The following is a 15,860-nucleotide window of genomic DNA, read 5'->3' as shown; positions in this document are numbered from 1 at the left end:
TCACCGCAGTCTCCGCACTTTCTCCCGTGTTTTAAAGCTAGAGATCGCGAGCGTGGCTTATAATCCAGCAGGCGAGTGTGTGTGTACGTCTGTGTGTGAGTGACCAGAATTGTGGGGAGTGGTGGCGTAGCAGGTTTGCGCGCTGTGCACCTGGAGACCCCAAATTCGATTCCCGCTCGCGGCCAACAGCAGTGATGATTTATCTAAACCGGTCCCGAGCTGAGGGCCGACTCGGCCTCTAATGAGTACCTGGTGCGGTGTGTTAACATCACCACTGGAGAGACAAAGGCGCATTGCTGGCCACCCACCTCCTCGTGTGCCATGCCGGCCTTCATAGGTGCTCGCTAACAGCACTTGCCCCCACAGTCTGTTAAGGCAACATGGGGGATCTTTATAACCAGAATTGTACAACTTTATTGACACTGGGTACAAATATGGGGTGCGTCTTACTTTCCGCAGTGTCTTCTAATCCGGACAATACACGACAAAGACAAAGATCCCCCCCACCCGTACAGTCTTAACAGACGGTACACACACACACACACACTAGTGTGTACACACAGACACTAGTGTGTGTGTGTACACACACATACACAGACAATTCCCAACTGAACATTCAAGTTCGATTCCCAACTGCGAGCGACTGCTGTGAACACCGGAGGACGACGAGGCTGTGCCTCTGCTGATTGTCGCCCTGCCTGGGTGACCGTGGTGGAGCGAGCGAGCGGGTCAGCGGTGCCCGTGACCATAAATAGGTTCTCGCTGACAGCACTCGTGCCCCTGCAGCCTTAGCTGAGTGAGCGAGGGGTGGGTGTGTTGACGTGAATGGAAAATGCCTCTCTTGTTTTTGGCGATTGGTTATGGAGCCGGCGAGGTTCGTGAATGCGCGATGGCCACCCACCCCCTCGTGTGCCGTGCCGGCCTTCATAGCCGCTGCACGATAACGGCTGTTGACGCTGTATGGGGAGGGGGGGGGGATCGTTGTCTGTATCTTTGTCTTCTGTCTGGGCGCGACGGTGGCTAGGAGATGTTCACTACCTCGCCTGGTATGCAGGTGGTCGTGGGTTCGATCCCGACCCTGACGCCTGCACATGTGGAGTTTGCTGTGTTCTTCCCGTGGTTGCGTTTTCTCTTGGTCGTCTGGTTTTTCCCTCCACATTTAGACTCAATGTCACGAGTTTAGAGTATTTGGCTGATATAAATGCCCACATGATAGGCCACTTCTTGCCATGATTTGTGGCCAGGTCGCTTCTTGAAATAAAGCTAGACAGCTCAGTGGGCCTTACCTGGTTGAATAAAAAGTAGTTAATACTTCTAGGCTACCAGGCATGGTGTTAGCCACACCCACCACCACTCGGGCACCTCGTGCGCCGTGCTGGCCTTGATTAAGTGCTCTTGCTAACAGCACCTGCCTCAATGGCTACAGATTCGTGGTCTGTGTACTGCACGCATTGTCTCTGTGTTACAGTAACATGGCGTCAGCGTTGTACTACACCCAGTAGACTGTCGTCTCTGTCTCTGTGTTACAGTAACATGGCGACAGCGTTGTACTACACCCAGTAGAACATCGTCTCTGTCTCTGTGTTACAGTAACATGGCGACAGCGTTGTACTACACCCAGTAGACTGTCGTCTCTGTGTTACAGTAGCATGGCGTCAGCGTTGTACTACACCCAGTAGAACATCGTCTCTGTCTCTGTGTTACAGTAACATGGCGTCGGCGTTGGCGAACGCGGCGTGCGAACGCTGCAAGGCCGGGTTCGCCGCCACCGAGCGGATCGTGAACAGCAACGGGGAGCTATTCCACGAGAACTGCTTCGTGTGTGCGCAGTGCTTCCAGCAGTTCCCCGACGGACTCTTCTACGAGGTGACGACTCGGCACTTCGCTCGCACGCCCACTCGCACGCTCGCACGCTCACTAACTCACCCTCTCACCTGCTCACACACTCACCGACTCATCCGTATACCAGATCACTGGCTCACCAGCTCACCAGTACCACGTGACTGTGACTCGCCAGTTCCACGAGACCATGACTACCGCTAGTACCACATCACCATGACTACCGCTAGTACCACATCACCATGACTACCGCTAGTACCACGTGACTACCGCTAGTACCACGTCACAGTGACTACCGCTCGTAGCGTGCGACAGTGATGACCACTAGTACCAAGTGATTGATGTGAAGCATGTCATTCTCGCTGTGTCTGTGTTTCAGTTTGAAGGCAGGAAATACTGCGAGCACGACTTCCAGATGCTCTTTGCTCCGTGTTGCGGGCAGTGTGGTGAGTAAGCACACATATACCCACACGAACACGTACTCACACACCCACATACGCGCACACGCGCTATACACGCACGTGGGCACGTGTGTGCCACATGACCTTTCGAGAAGTTGTTTTGTCGGTTTTTTCTCCAATCCGATTCCATCGGTGGCGTGGTCGTGCCGTGAGCTGATGTCTCCATCCGGAAGTACGGCAGGGAACTGCGCACCGCCCCCCGTGAGAGAACGGCCCACAGAAGCGGATATCAGAGATCTAGTTTTGAGATTCCTTCAAGTGACCTCTTATCCACGCTAGGGTGCGGCGATTTCACATTCTCAGAGCTGAGACTTTTTCCAAGTAACGATAATAAAATCCAAAATGTGATATTCTGAGGTTGTTTGGCCACTCAGAATCTCACTACGATTAATGTGGGAATAACGACACGCCGAGCGAGGTGTGCTCACAAACCACGGGAACGCGTGGCGGTCACGTGTCCGCCACGCCGGCTCAAATGGGGCCCAGAGCGTTGCACGTGCGCAATGCTTTCTGTTTGTTTTGGGGTCCGACCGTCGTTCCCCCGCCCTCCGTTCCCCCGCCCCCCGTTCCCCCGCCCCCGGTTCCCCCGCCCCCCGTTCCCCCACTCCCCGTTCCCCCGCCCTCCGTTCCCCCGCCCCCCGTTCCCCCGCCCCCGGTTCCCCCGCCCCCCGTTCCCCCACCCCCCGTTCCCCCGCCCTCCGTTCTCCCGCCCCCCGTTCCCCCACCCCCCGTTCCCCCTCCCGTCGACCGTGACCGTGCGGCGCTGCGCGTGTCGCCGTCCGTCCGTTCGCCCAAATCAGGCGAGTTCATCGTCGGCCGGGTCATCAAGGCAATGAACAACAGCTGGCACCCCGAGTGCTTCCGCTGCAACATCTGCAGCGAGATGCTGGCGGACGTCGGCTTTGTCAAGAACGCCGGCAGGTGAGGGGGCAATGCTCGCCGAATCGCACAGCGTGCGTGTGCGCATGCCTGTGTGTGCGTGCCTGTGTGTGCATGCCTGTGTGTGCGTGCCTGTGTGTGCGCGCGTGTGTGCGTGTCTGTGCGTGCCTGTGTGTGCGCACGTGTATATGCCAGTCATCTCAGTCAGTCTACCCATGGCACCTGGGTCGGTCCTGTGACCTCCTGCCAGTGATATTTCAACAATTCACGTGGCATCAAAGTGCACATTGCCTGGCACAAGCGCCATGGTGACATCACCGCCACTTAGTGGCGAATGGCTTTTGTTGTTGATACGGGAGCAGAGTGCAGCGGTTATCGTGCTGCACTACGAACCCGGCGACCTGAGTTTGATTCCTGTTAACAGATAATATCTGAACCGGCCCTGGCCTAGCCTCCCTTATGTGAACTCGGGTTTAAATGAGCACCCGGTGCGGTGTGGAACCATCGGCACTGGAGAGACAAAGGTGGACGGGTGTGGTGCTGGACCGCCACCCTTTCGTGTGTCGTGCCGGCCGTCATAGACGCTACTCGCTAACAGCACTTGCCCAAGCAGTGCGTCTGACTCGTGTTTATCCGTGCGTGCGTGCACGACCCATCCCACCACAGACACCTGTGCCGCCCGTGCCACAACCGAGAGAAAGCCAAGGGCCTGGGCAAGTACATCTGCCAGAAGTGCCACGCAATCATCGACGAGCAGCCACTGCTCTTCAAGAACGACCCCTACCACCCGGACCACTTCAACTGCACCAACTGCGGGTACGTGGCTTCATCGCGCTGTAGGGTCTGTGTTGTGTTCACAGGTGTGTGTGCGCGTGTGTGCGCGTGTGTGTGCGTGTGTGTGCGCGTGTGTGTGCGTGTGTGTGCGTGTGTGCGTGTGGGGAGTGTGGTGTGGCGGTCATGCGCTCTACGCTACGAACCCGGCGACCCGAGTTCGATTCCCACTCACGGCCAACACCGGTGACGATTATCTGAACCGGTCATGTGCCTCCCCCAGGTCGACTCAGCCTCAAATGAGTACCTGGTGCGGAGTGTAAACATCGCCACTGGGGAGACAAAAAGGCCGGGAGTGGTGCTGGCCACCCACCCCCACGTGTGCCGTGCCGGCCTTCGTAGTTGCTCGCCAACAGCACTTAAAGGCTACACGGGGATCTTTGTGTGCGTGTGTGTGCGCGTGCAGCAAGGAGCTGACGGCCGATGCACGCGAGCTCAAGGGGGAGCTCTACTGCCTGCCCTGCCATGACAAGATGGGGATCCCCATCTGCGGCGCGTGCCGTCGCCCCATCGAAGGCCGCGTCGTCAACGCCATGGGCAAGCAGTGGCACGTGGAGGTATGGTGTTCTCTGTGTGGGTGTGTGTGTGTGGGGCACGGTAGCAGTTAGCACACCACTGCGCTACCTCCTTGTGTGTGTTGGGACTTCATCTGCACCTTACGTAGCCAACCGCGTTATTTGGAGGTGCAGGGGAAGGACAACAAACTAAACACAACGAGCAGTTCTAAAGAAATTAGTTTTCAATCGAAATTATATAAAAGTGCATAGCTCCAGTGGCTTCCTAATATCGGAAGGAAGAGCGTTCCAGACGGCCGCAGAAGCGCATCTTTGGTGACCCAGCGACCCGAGTTCGATTCACGCTCACCGCCAACACTGGTGACGATTTATCTGAACCTGGTCCTGAGCCTGCCCTAGGTCGACTCGGACTCAAATGAGTACCTGGTGCGGTGTGTAAACATCGCCACTCAGGTGACAAGGGCGACCGGGCGTGGTGCTGGCCACCCACCTCCCCGTGTGCCGTTCCGGCCTTCACAAGTGCTCGCTTGACAGCACTTTCCCCTACAGCCCGTTAAGGCTATACGGGGGATCTTTCTCTTTGTTTGAGTGTGAGTGGGTAAGTGTAATGAGTGAGAGAGTGGGTGAGTGTGTGAGTGTTACAGCGAAAACGCGTTGTGTGAACACGCCATTGTCATAGGGCTGCTGCAGGAATATTTGGTGGGGGCAGCAGAGGGGACAGCATAGCAAAAATCTATTGTTGTACTGCACTTCTAGACTCCCACGTATGCCTCTGCTGCCTGCGACGCATCCGGGAGCGGCTGTTGGATTTCCGCGATCACCATCGTTTGTTCTGTGTCGTGGTGGTGTCGGTGTCGTGGTGGTGTCGGTGATGCTGGTGTGTCGGTGATGCTGGTGTGTCGGTGATGCTGGTGTGTCGGTGATGCTGGTGTGTCGGTGATGCTGGTGTGTCGGTGATGCTGGTGTGTCGGTGATGCTGGTGTGTCGTAGTGCCGGTGTGTCGGTGATGCGGGTGGTGTTGATGTGCTGGTGTGTCGGTGATGCGGGTGGTGTTGATGTGCTGGTGTGTCGGCGTGTCGGTGTGTCCGCAGCACTTTGTGTGCGCCAAGTGCGAGAAGCCGTTCCTGGGACACCGCCACTACGAGCGCAAGGGGCTGGCGTACTGCGAGACCCACTACAATCAGGTGAGGCTGCCCACCCGCTTGCCGCTCGCCCGCCCGCTCTCCCTTTGTGTGCGCTTACTCGCCCACCTAGTAAAGATGGAACGTCCGTCCGACGTTGGCCCAACGGTTCCAGCAACGCGCCAACAACGTTGTCGCGTTTACTGGGGCGGGGGGAGGCCTCGCCAAGTCTCGCGAGGGTCCACGACAGTCACTCGGTTTACTCGTTTTTTTTTTGTTCCCTCTCATTTGTAATGTTGGCTCAGCTGTGCTCTCCCGCCGTGATTTAACCGCAGGCCGTCCTGATGTCATGCGAGTGAATAAATGAAAACGTCAACTTTTCCATTTTAACGTCATGTGATTTCATGGCATCATGTATTTAACATGATTATTATTTAGGGAACACAAAAGACTCCCCGCGTCTCTAAGACTCCAGACAGCAGAGAGGCCGCATTGCCGACCGTTTCATCCCCTGTTGAGTAATTTGCGGAAATGGTTTTTTTTATTTGGTAAAATTCCCACTGCGACACCGGCACACAATGCTCTACCGTCTACCGAATAAACATCAGAGGATCTGCACCGTCCGCTGGTAAGCGGACGGCGCGTCGTACGTTCACGGTTGATAAACCCCGCAGTATTAACCAGGGCGGGCGTGTGCCTCCAACCACGAGCCTCGTTAGCAAGTGGCGAGCGCGCTGCCGCTCGGCCTCGTTGCACCGCAGCAGCAGCAACGTCCGACGCTCTTTTTACGGGCGCGGCTTTTACATGTTTATTCTACATATAGATGATATGCTCGCCGTCTCTCCGCAGCTGTTTGGCGACGTCTGCTACCTGTGCAACCGGGTGATCGAGGGAGATGGTGAGTAGCGGGCTCCGTCTGGTCCTCTCCGTTTATCACTGTGTGTGCGTCGAGCTTTTTTCGCACCTTTGTACGTCGACAGCCATGCTGATCGGAGGTGCGGGGGTGAGTGGGCATGTGTGTGTGTGTATGTGGAGAGCGGTAGTGTAGCGGTTAGCGTGTTTCGCTAAGAACCCGGGGACCCGAGTTCGATTCCCGGTCACGGCCAACATGTGACGATTATTTGAACCGGTCCTGGGCCTCCCCTAGGTCGACTCGGCCTCAAATTAGTACCTGGTGCGGTGTGTAAACATTGCCATTGAGGAGACAAAGGCGGTCGGGCGTGATGCTGGCCATCCACCCCCTCGTGTACCGTTCCAGCCTTCATAGGTACTCGCTAATAGCACTTGCCCCAACAGTCTGGTTATACGGGGAATCTTTGCCTTGTGTGTATGTTGAGTGGAGGTGCGTTCCGACTGCGTAGCGCCCAGAGACCGCACGGCGACTCGGGGCCTGTGCGGCGCGTCCCCGGCCTCTTGCATGTTGAGGTCACCACAAAGACTAAGATCCCCCGCGTAGCCTCTAACGGTCTGTTGGGGCAAGTGCTGTTAGCGATTAACACCTAACGAAGGCCGACACGGCACACTTAAGGGAGCGGGTAGACAGCACCAAGCCCGGCCGCCTTTGTCTCCCCCAATGCTAATGTTTACACCCTGCATCAGGTACTCATTTATGACCGAGTTGACCTAAGTGAGGTCCAGAACCCGTTCGGCGAATCCTCACCGATGTTGGCAGCGAGCCGGAATCAAACTCGGCTCGCCGGTTTCACAGCGCAGCACGCTAACCACTGCACCACCGCTCCATGCACACACACACATACACTCCCATCTGCCATCCACCCTCGCGTAACCCCAGGTCTCCCGTGGAGAGTTCCTGCGTCCTGTCCCTGTACATATTCCGCCGCTGATGTTGTCTGCGGTCGGGGATCGAACTCCGGTTGCGCGCGTGCTCGTCCGTGCGAGCGATCGAGGGCGGGTTCGTCGATGGGCGCCATAACCGCCGTGTTGTCTTCCCGCAGTCGTGTCGGCCCTCAACAAGGCCTGGTGCGTGGGCTGCTTCTCCTGCTCCACCTGCAACGCCAAGCTCACCCTCAGGTGAGCTTTGCCCACTGGCGCTCGCCACGCCGCGCCTCGTCCCCCCTCGCACCTCTCCCACTGTTCATGTTTCTACGACTGCCGCCACCTCCGGCCCCGTTTCCCGCGTGCGCGGTTTCCTCTCCGCCGTTTTGTCTCGGTTTTCGCGGCCACGTTTCTCACCTGTGTCTTCCGTTCTCGTTTCCCCACCCAAATCCGACCCCCCCCCCCCACGCCCCCCACGCACCGCGTCGCTCTACTCGCGCTGCTCACGAGCATCAGCTCGCTCCCTCCCTCCCTCGCTCTCTCTCTCTCTCTTTTTCGCCCGTACGCTGGCTCGCTCGCTCCCTTGCTCACTTAATTAATCGCCGGCTCACTCGCTGGCTGACACGCACACACACACACTATTAAACGCGCACATGCGGACACTACTCTGCACACACACGCACTTATGAACTCGCATACGCACGCTCTATCACGAGCGCGCACACGCACATAATGCACGCTCACGACACGGTCACAACGCATGCACGCGCACGCACACACACACGCACACACACACGCACGCACGCACATCCCCCGCCCATTGGCCTCGCCGACTCCACGGCCCCAGCACCAAGTTTGTGGAGGTCGACCTCAAGCCCGTGTGCCGCCGCTGCCACGAGCGCTTCCCGTCGGAGCTGCGTGGCCGCCTGGCGCGGCGCGAGCGCAAGGAGCGCCGCAAGAAGAAGGGCCGCCGCGACGGCTGCCTCTGACGGCGGCCGACTGCTCTGCGACCTTCGGCCTCCGCCGACCTGCCGGCCCCTCCCCCGCCACCGCCACGATCTGTTAGCGTGACCTCTCTTTGCGTGACCTCTCTTTGCTGTGACCTCTTTGCTCGCTCCTCCGCGCCAACCTCGATGGGCGACCAAGTTGTCAGGCCCTCTCTTTCCCGTCGCGCAAAGCGATCGCCGTGCTCGCCGGCTTCTCCTCCGTGCCGAACGTTCCCCGGTGGGGTTGGCCACGCATCCCAGTTGCAGGATCGTGGAGCTCGGGCAATTGTCAACAGTGGACAATGCGGATTTTGGAATTCTGTTGATATTCCCGACGTTGGGCGTCATTCCGCGTGCAGTTTGTATGTTCTCCGTCCTGTTCCACACGGATTTTCTCCGAATTCTCCGGTTTAAACTAAAACTATTTAAACTTTGTTTTTTTTTACCAAGGTCAGGCCCACTGAGCTATGCAGCTCTCTTTCAGAAGCGACCCGGCTATCACAAATGACAGCCCAACGAGAAGTGGCTTATCACGTGGAAATTTAGAGCAGCCAAATAATCTTAAATGCGTGCTTCTAAATGTGGAGTGAAAACCCGGAGGACCCGGAGAACAATCCACACGACCACAGCGAGAGAGACACGCAAACTCCAAATATACAGCAGGCGTCAGGGTCGGGACCGAACCCATGACCTCCTGTATACCAGGCGAGGTAGTTAACATCTAGCCACCACGGTGCCTGGTTTCCTCCCATAGCTAATAAAATATACATAGATCCACTCCAACCGGTATTGGTAAAAAACATTGCAAATACTCAAAAAAATTATCTGCAGTTTACTCAGTTGGGATTTCACACACAGCAACACTGCTCACCCCGCCTGCGAAAACTTGGCAGGACTCTCCTGAAAAGGAGTCGTGAGACTCGGCGAGACTGTTTTGGTTAAACGAGCAAAACAACAGTAATAGTTGCCTGACAGCTTGGTCATTTCATCATGGCCTTACATGTTTTTGCCATATTATTAGAATGTCTGTGATTTCTCAATTCCTAACACTGGCTTACACTCACCTTGCCGCTTTGCGTACGGATTACAGGGATTTCTGCTGCTCCATTGAGCTGCGTTCTGCAACCGTTCTCTCCGTACAAACTGATGAGAGTCGTCTGACCTTAACGATGAAGTAACCCCATGAGATGTAACGTCACTACGTGACCTCGCGCAATCCCAGCGAGGTTAAAGAGTGATTTAAAGGATCTAAGCAGCACGTTTGTTGGGTCAGATGGTCGTGTAAGTAGAATGCAAGTTGTATAATCTCTTCCACCCGACACGGCCAATTGAATGAAGTCGTCACTGTGAACACAAACGTGCCAACGCACGTTTGTTTTTTTAACCCTTTCCCGTTCAGAGACATCTACAAGTTGCAGGGTGTCCCGTTCACCACAGAATCTCGGAACGTGCCAGCGGTTGGCGTTAATTTTACGTAGAGAGGTGTATCGCCGTTGTTTTTAAAGACGTTGTGCTCACCGCAGAGAACCGTAGCGACACGACCGCACGCTATGATATCTGGCGCCAAACTGCGCTACACGCCCTCCCGCATGGCCTTGTGGGAGCCTCGGTACCAACAAAGTTATTTTATTTATTTTTTCTTCCGGTTCCGTTTTGATGACGTACGACATGATCGGAACAGAATCGGAAGAAAAACCAATGACGCGAAATGGTTAATTGGCCGTGTCGGGTGAAGGAGGGTGTACGACGCACGTTTCGCTCGCACAACGTGACCCGAATGACCGTGAATATTGTTCGTGAAAGCCGGCACGCGTGCTTGTTGATGTAGCCGCTAACAGATGCTCCCTTCTTGCGCTCCGATGTGACGTCACCTTTTTTGCATCGGGGGATTCGATTTAAGAGTCCGTTTCTTTAAAGGGGTGGTGGGTGTAAGCGCCGCCTTAGTGGCTTGCAGGCCGCACGGTGGCAAGGAAATGTTACCTCCCTCGCCTGCTATGCAGGAGGTCGTGGGTTCGACCCCAGACCCTGACGATGCCTGTTGCAGTCCCCGTGTTCTCTCTCCCCGTGGAGGTCGCGTGAATCTTTCTCTGGGTTCCGCTGATTTTGGACCCCCTCCACATTTAGAAACAACGTGCTGCGTTTACATGATTTGGCTGCTGTTACAAATTTTCACGTGTGATAAGCCACTTCCACGATGAGCTCTTGTCACGTGTGGCCAGGTCTCGCTTCTCCCTGAAATAGAGCCATTGGCGAAATGGGCCTTACCTGGTAAAATAAAATGGCTTATAGTTTAGTTTAAGGTATGTATGTTAAATTTCTTTCACACCGTACGTAGCCAACCATGCAAATCGGAGGTGCAGGGAAATAACAACAAACTAAACACAAAAATCAGTTCTAAAGAAATTAGTTTGCAATCTAGATGTAAAAGTGCATACCTCCAGTGGCTTCCTAATAAAAAAATAAATTGCCACATACACAAATTACTAAATGTTTATTCCTGCACGCGTAATTGGACGGCATCGTGCGTGAGAGAATCAAAGGATCGGGGCTTCCATTGCATGCCCAATAACAATGCCGTGTGATTGGTTGCGATGATTTTTCCGTTGACCGGAGTTTATTCTAAACACAACTACGCGCATGATTTTGAAAACCTGTGCAACGCCGGTGGGCGTTGTTTATTTAATGATTTCATGTTTGTGAGTCAGCGTAGAAATGGCATCTCAAATTGACGACGTGGCCCCAGGGGGAGCGCTGCCCCCGACTCGCTGCACCGGCCTCACGGCTTAGAATCCAGCGGCCACCCGGGTTCATTAAACGCCGTTCTGGTGCATTCACCATAAAATCACTCCGCGCTCTCCGTCTCACGGTGGACGTCAAAGACCTCCCCCCCCCCACCCCCCACGCTGACGTCGTTCGCGATGAGTCGGCCATCGTGTGCCGACGTCGTGGTCGAGATTTGTAAAAAAAAAAAAGATTTGTCAAATGACGCTGCAAATGACTCGACGGGGATTTCACTTCACGGTCATCGCCCCCCCCCCCCACCCTTTCTGGTAGACTAACGCCCACTTGGAGGCCGGTGCCGAGTCGCCGCACAGGGACAGCTGCCACCGGGGGTGCCCTTTCAATGTTTGAGATGCGATGGCGCCTTTGAGTCACTGAGGCATTTACGCAATCATTGCTACGAGTGTGCGATTATATTTTTTATATGTTAAGACATTAACCGTGAATGGGTTGTGTTTCTCCCTGATTGGCTCTGGCAAACAGGAACAAGTTTGTGGAGTTTGACATGAAGCCAGTTTGCAAGAAATGTTACGAGAAGTTCCCACTGGAGCTGAAGAAACGTCTGAAGAAGCTGGCCGAGGATCTGGCGCGCAAGTGATGCGGCACGCACGCACGCACACACCCGCGTACGTACGTACGTGCGTGACGGACCTGTGCGTTCCACACAGACACACACATAGAAACGAGTGTAACGCTTTTGTTTGTATGACTACACACACACTCGCACATACACGGCGTACGACTTACATGGGTGTGTCGCACCCGGTTGGCTACGTACGGCGCGAAAGAAGTTCAACATACACACATACGTCACATGCACGCGTGTACGCACGCAGAGACAAGTGTACATCCGTATGGCTACACACGCACGTGCCCGCACACTCCTGCCAGACGTGGCTTCTGCATGTCACACTGGTCCGTCGACAAGCACACACGCGTATGTTTGTACGTGCGCGCACACAAGTATAACTACGTTCATACGATTACACACACACATGCACGCACTCGCAGACACACACACATACAGCCGAAGTCTCGAACCACAGAAGCAGAGGCTTGTTGCCAAGCAAGCGACTATCCTCACCTCCCCGCTGGGCTGCCCTCTTACAACTTCACTCCCCAAAGCAAACGGTGCCTTAATGTTACCAGCGCAGAGATAATCGTCGCGCGTCTCTTTTCACCGCGTACCCCCGTTGTTGTTCGCGCCGCGCATTATCATTGTTTGGGGGATTTTTTTTTATATTTCGGCGAGAGCCACGGGCCGACTCCGTCGTGCCGCCCGTGCCGTCCGTGCCGTCCATGCCGTCCGCTCGCCAGAGGATTGTTTATTCTGCCGGCGTGGTGCGGTACGGGGCTCGCTGCGCCACCGCTGCCTCGCCACGGGACCGCGTCGTGAGCGTCTCAAGAGAGCGCCCTCCACGCTCTGTCCTCGCTACACAGGACACGGGGTTGTGATTGAAAGCTTTCTCAGGACTGGTCTTTGCGCGGGGGTGTTTCTACATCTGTCAGGTTGTCAAGGTGAACCTTTGCCTCTTATCGCATCGCCGCTCGTTGCGGAGATTCGCAGTTCGAAGCCAGCGGCCGCCCTGGTTGTTACTGCGGTGTGCGTTCACCGTAGAAATGCGACGTGCCACGTCCGCTTCACGGTTAACGTGACTTAAATCGCAAGAGTAAGCCATTGGTGTGCCGGTGTAGCGGTCGAAATTTGCGTGAAAAGTGACGCCGCAAATCAATTCGGTTGGAATCTCCGTAGAAATCCTTGCCACCTTCTGCCGACAACTTTGCAGGAGACGATAATAAATGAGAATGAAAATTTCTGATGCCAATGCAAAGCTGGTAGCCGGGTTGCGCTAGCCTGAGCTGCCTTCCGACAGCTGACCTCGGCAAAGAGCATCGCGCCGGCCAGTGCGGGCCCCGAGCGTGCAAGCTCTCCATGTCAATGGACGAGCGACTTCCTCATTGATGAGTGGGCGCTCCCCCTACCGCTCCCAGTGAAGGCGGCGGCAGCAGCGGCGGGGTTCAACTTCACCTGACAGACGGTAGCCGCATTAAAACCCAGTCCTGGAACTTGTCTTAATCAAAGCCTTCTTGTTTGCTAGCGCACACGCGCGCAGACGCACACGCACGCGCCTTCGCATCGATGCTCAGTTTGTAAAACACCGACATAGACGGATGCCGGTGGTTCTCTACGTATATATTCATTCATTCATACGGCAGCATACGAACAAATGATTAAGATGCGTATTTAGTTTGTTAGTTTTTGAATGATTTGTATTCCCTGAGTTACCCATGAAGAGTTTGGTAGATTTGTACTTTACTTGTAAGAGAGAGTACGGTCTAAGCAGTGCTTTTAAATAAATAAAGTTACGACGTAGTGTTGAATTAATTTGCTTTGGCGACGCATGATTATTACTTTGCAGAGAGAGAGAGCGAGCGAGCTGCCTGCTGTCGCTAGTGTGCTTTGACCACGACTCTATAGCTAATCATATCTTACCCGTACGTAATTCTATATTTTATATAAACTGCTTTCACAAGTGTGGAGGTCCGCACATTAATAAATGAATAAACGCAACTCCCCGTGCACGTTCCATTCGTACGCAGCGGCGCGCCAATCTCAGTAGAGGTCGGCTTGTGTACACGTGGCCGTACGACCCTCGTCTCTTCACATCATCACCGTCATCATCTAACATCATCACCGTCATCATCTAACATCATCATCATCATTGTCGGCATCGTCTGTTACATCTAAGGAGTTGCCACCTGACCCGGGCGGGGTTTGACCCACGCAGTCCGGGGAACATCTGTGCGTCAGGGGACTGCACCAATTGATCTGTACCGAGATCTGGTACCGGTGTGTTTGCCGCGTTGAACTTCACTGCGAAAATGCTGCAGCGCAGATTTGATAACAGCGGACCTCGTGCCGACCGAGTTTGATCGACAGTGGATGAAGGTGGCAACTCGAGTCACATGATCAGTATCGTCACACGAAGCGCCTTAACCCACGAGCCTTAGAACTCGCGGATACCGGGAAGATCCACGGATCGATCCTGGGTGGCAGATAATTGAGAGTGTGAGTGATATGACAGATAAGAGAGGTTTCACTGTATATCTGTGTTTCTGTGTGTACACTTATTTACAATGTGTACACGAGGTGGTGGTGCTGCTTAATTTGAGGGCCCTGAGCAGATATAATTCCCCCCCCCCCTTCAATGAATATAAAATCCAAGTGGGATGACAGAAGAGATCTAAACAAGAGTTTGAGATGGAGTGAGATGGAAGTAGACAATGCAGAGATATAGTGAGATGAGCAGAGAGATGGAGTTCCAGGGTTTGTCAATCATCCGAAGCCTTCGTGGGTTTTCGTGAGCTCTGCCGGTTTTTGGATCGTTGACGTCATCAGCGGTGATTTACACCGACGAAGAGAAGTGCAGCGCCGTCCTGTTTCCACGTTATGAATAAGATGCTGTGGTTTAGTGCATCGGGGGAACGTTTGGCTCTCCAGACAAATATTACCAAAAGCAGCTCTGGTCGAGGAGAGCAAACTCTGGGTCCGGTGTCTGCCTCCTGGGTCTCATCAGCACAAACAAAACGGTGTTCTGCTTCTACTGTATTTGCCTTTACCCGTGACGTTCCATGTTACGGTCTCGTGCGTCGCGTCGTTATAATAATAGTGATGATCATTTAGTTTTCGATCGCTCTTGAAGTGAGAGAGAAAATGATTGAGAGGTGTGAGACACCACAGACGAAGCAGGAAGGGCAGCCGGAACAACTGGCACGATTGCCCAAACTCTGTGGTCCCATATCGGGGTGTTTTTCTGGCCAGCTCCGTTATTGGAGGATGCATCACTGCCACCGCGTGCCTTGAGGCTGGCGAGGCGGCTCGGCAGCGGGCTTCCTCGCAGGACGAAGCGGAGCCGCCGCGGTATCGCTGACGCCCGCCCCAGCAGGCGCGGACGGAAAACCAGAACCTGACGAAACGGTGAAATTTGTTCATCTCCGTGACCACTATCTCGTGATGTGACGCGCACGCGCTCGTGTTACGGTTGAGCCTTTGTTCTGGCAAACGACGCGAGCTTTGTACGTCGAGGAGTTCCCAAGAGTAAAATAAATGTCACTGTAGTCCACGTGCGTGTGTCCCCGTGTGCGTCTCTTGCTGTCCATCGTTTCTGCTTGTAACATTTTCCCGACCTATCCATCCATTTCTAGCCCTCCTCGATCCCAAGGGTTTCCTGTGAGGTGGACTATCCTACACCGCAGGGCCTCTGTCATGGGCAATTCTTGCGAGTTGTGCCATACCGACAATCTAAAAAGTGTCTTAAATATCGATGGTCTATCCACACGTGCCCGATGAAATGATCCCGATGCTGCCGCCACCGCTCAAAACCTCGCGGTCTTGCGATTCGTGGCACTCTGGCACAGGGGCTGATCCTTCCACTCCGTCTCCACGGTGTTCGACCTCGCCTTCGTGGCTGCCACCGCCAGTGTCGTCCGTCGGCCACCGTCCCTTCTCGCCATGATGTGTCCTCAACGTTACTGTCGCTGTGCGGTGGTGGCTATCGACGGGGCCTATAATCCAGCACTGGAGGTGGGGGTTGGTCACGCACAAATGATGTTGAAACTCCCTTCTCGTGTGTCTAGGTGCCGTGGTACCCTGCCTTGCCGGAAGGCGGT

General features: G+C 54.8%; 1 protein-coding gene across 5 annotated transcripts in view; it reads left to right on the top strand.

Moving 5' to 3' along the window:
- The window catches only part of LOC133357400 (LIM and senescent cell antigen-like-containing domain protein 1), a 47,384-nt gene extending 32,071 nt beyond the window's left edge, over nucleotides 1–15,313 (top strand). For 4 of the 5 annotated variants that reach the window (XM_061575313.1, XM_061575312.1, XM_061575314.1 and 1 more), the window contains exons 2-11: nucleotides 1,707–1,866; nucleotides 2,219–2,285; nucleotides 3,101–3,221; nucleotides 3,846–3,995; nucleotides 4,417–4,567; nucleotides 5,617–5,709; nucleotides 6,496–6,544; nucleotides 7,602–7,677; nucleotides 8,270–8,483; nucleotides 11,673–15,313. In XM_061575313.1, coding sequence (XP_061431297.1) covers nucleotides 1,707–1,866; nucleotides 2,219–2,285; nucleotides 3,101–3,221; nucleotides 3,846–3,995; nucleotides 4,417–4,567; nucleotides 5,617–5,709; nucleotides 6,496–6,544; nucleotides 7,602–7,677; nucleotides 8,270–8,411 — 1,009 coding nt within the window. In that variant the 3' untranslated portion in view covers nucleotides 8,412–8,483; nucleotides 11,673–15,313. The remainder of the gene's footprint in view (nucleotides 1–1,706; nucleotides 1,867–2,218; nucleotides 2,286–3,100; nucleotides 3,222–3,845; nucleotides 3,996–4,416; nucleotides 4,568–5,616; nucleotides 5,710–6,495; nucleotides 6,545–7,601; nucleotides 7,678–8,269; nucleotides 8,484–11,672) is intronic. The other variant, XM_061575311.1, reaches the window with a different exon arrangement.
- The last annotated feature ends 547 nt before the right edge of the window (nucleotides 15,314–15,860 follow it).

Source organism: Lethenteron reissneri, chromosome 58 (genome assembly GCF_015708825.2).
Source record: "Lethenteron reissneri isolate LAM-NWPU_2019-01 chromosome 58, ASM1570882v1, whole genome shotgun sequence".
In the NCBI taxonomy this organism is placed as follows: Eukaryota; Metazoa; Chordata; class Hyperoartia; order Petromyzontiformes; family Petromyzontidae; genus Lethenteron; species Lethenteron reissneri.
Note: the sequence above shows the minus strand (reverse complement) of the source record. Positions and strands in the feature narration are given on the sequence as shown.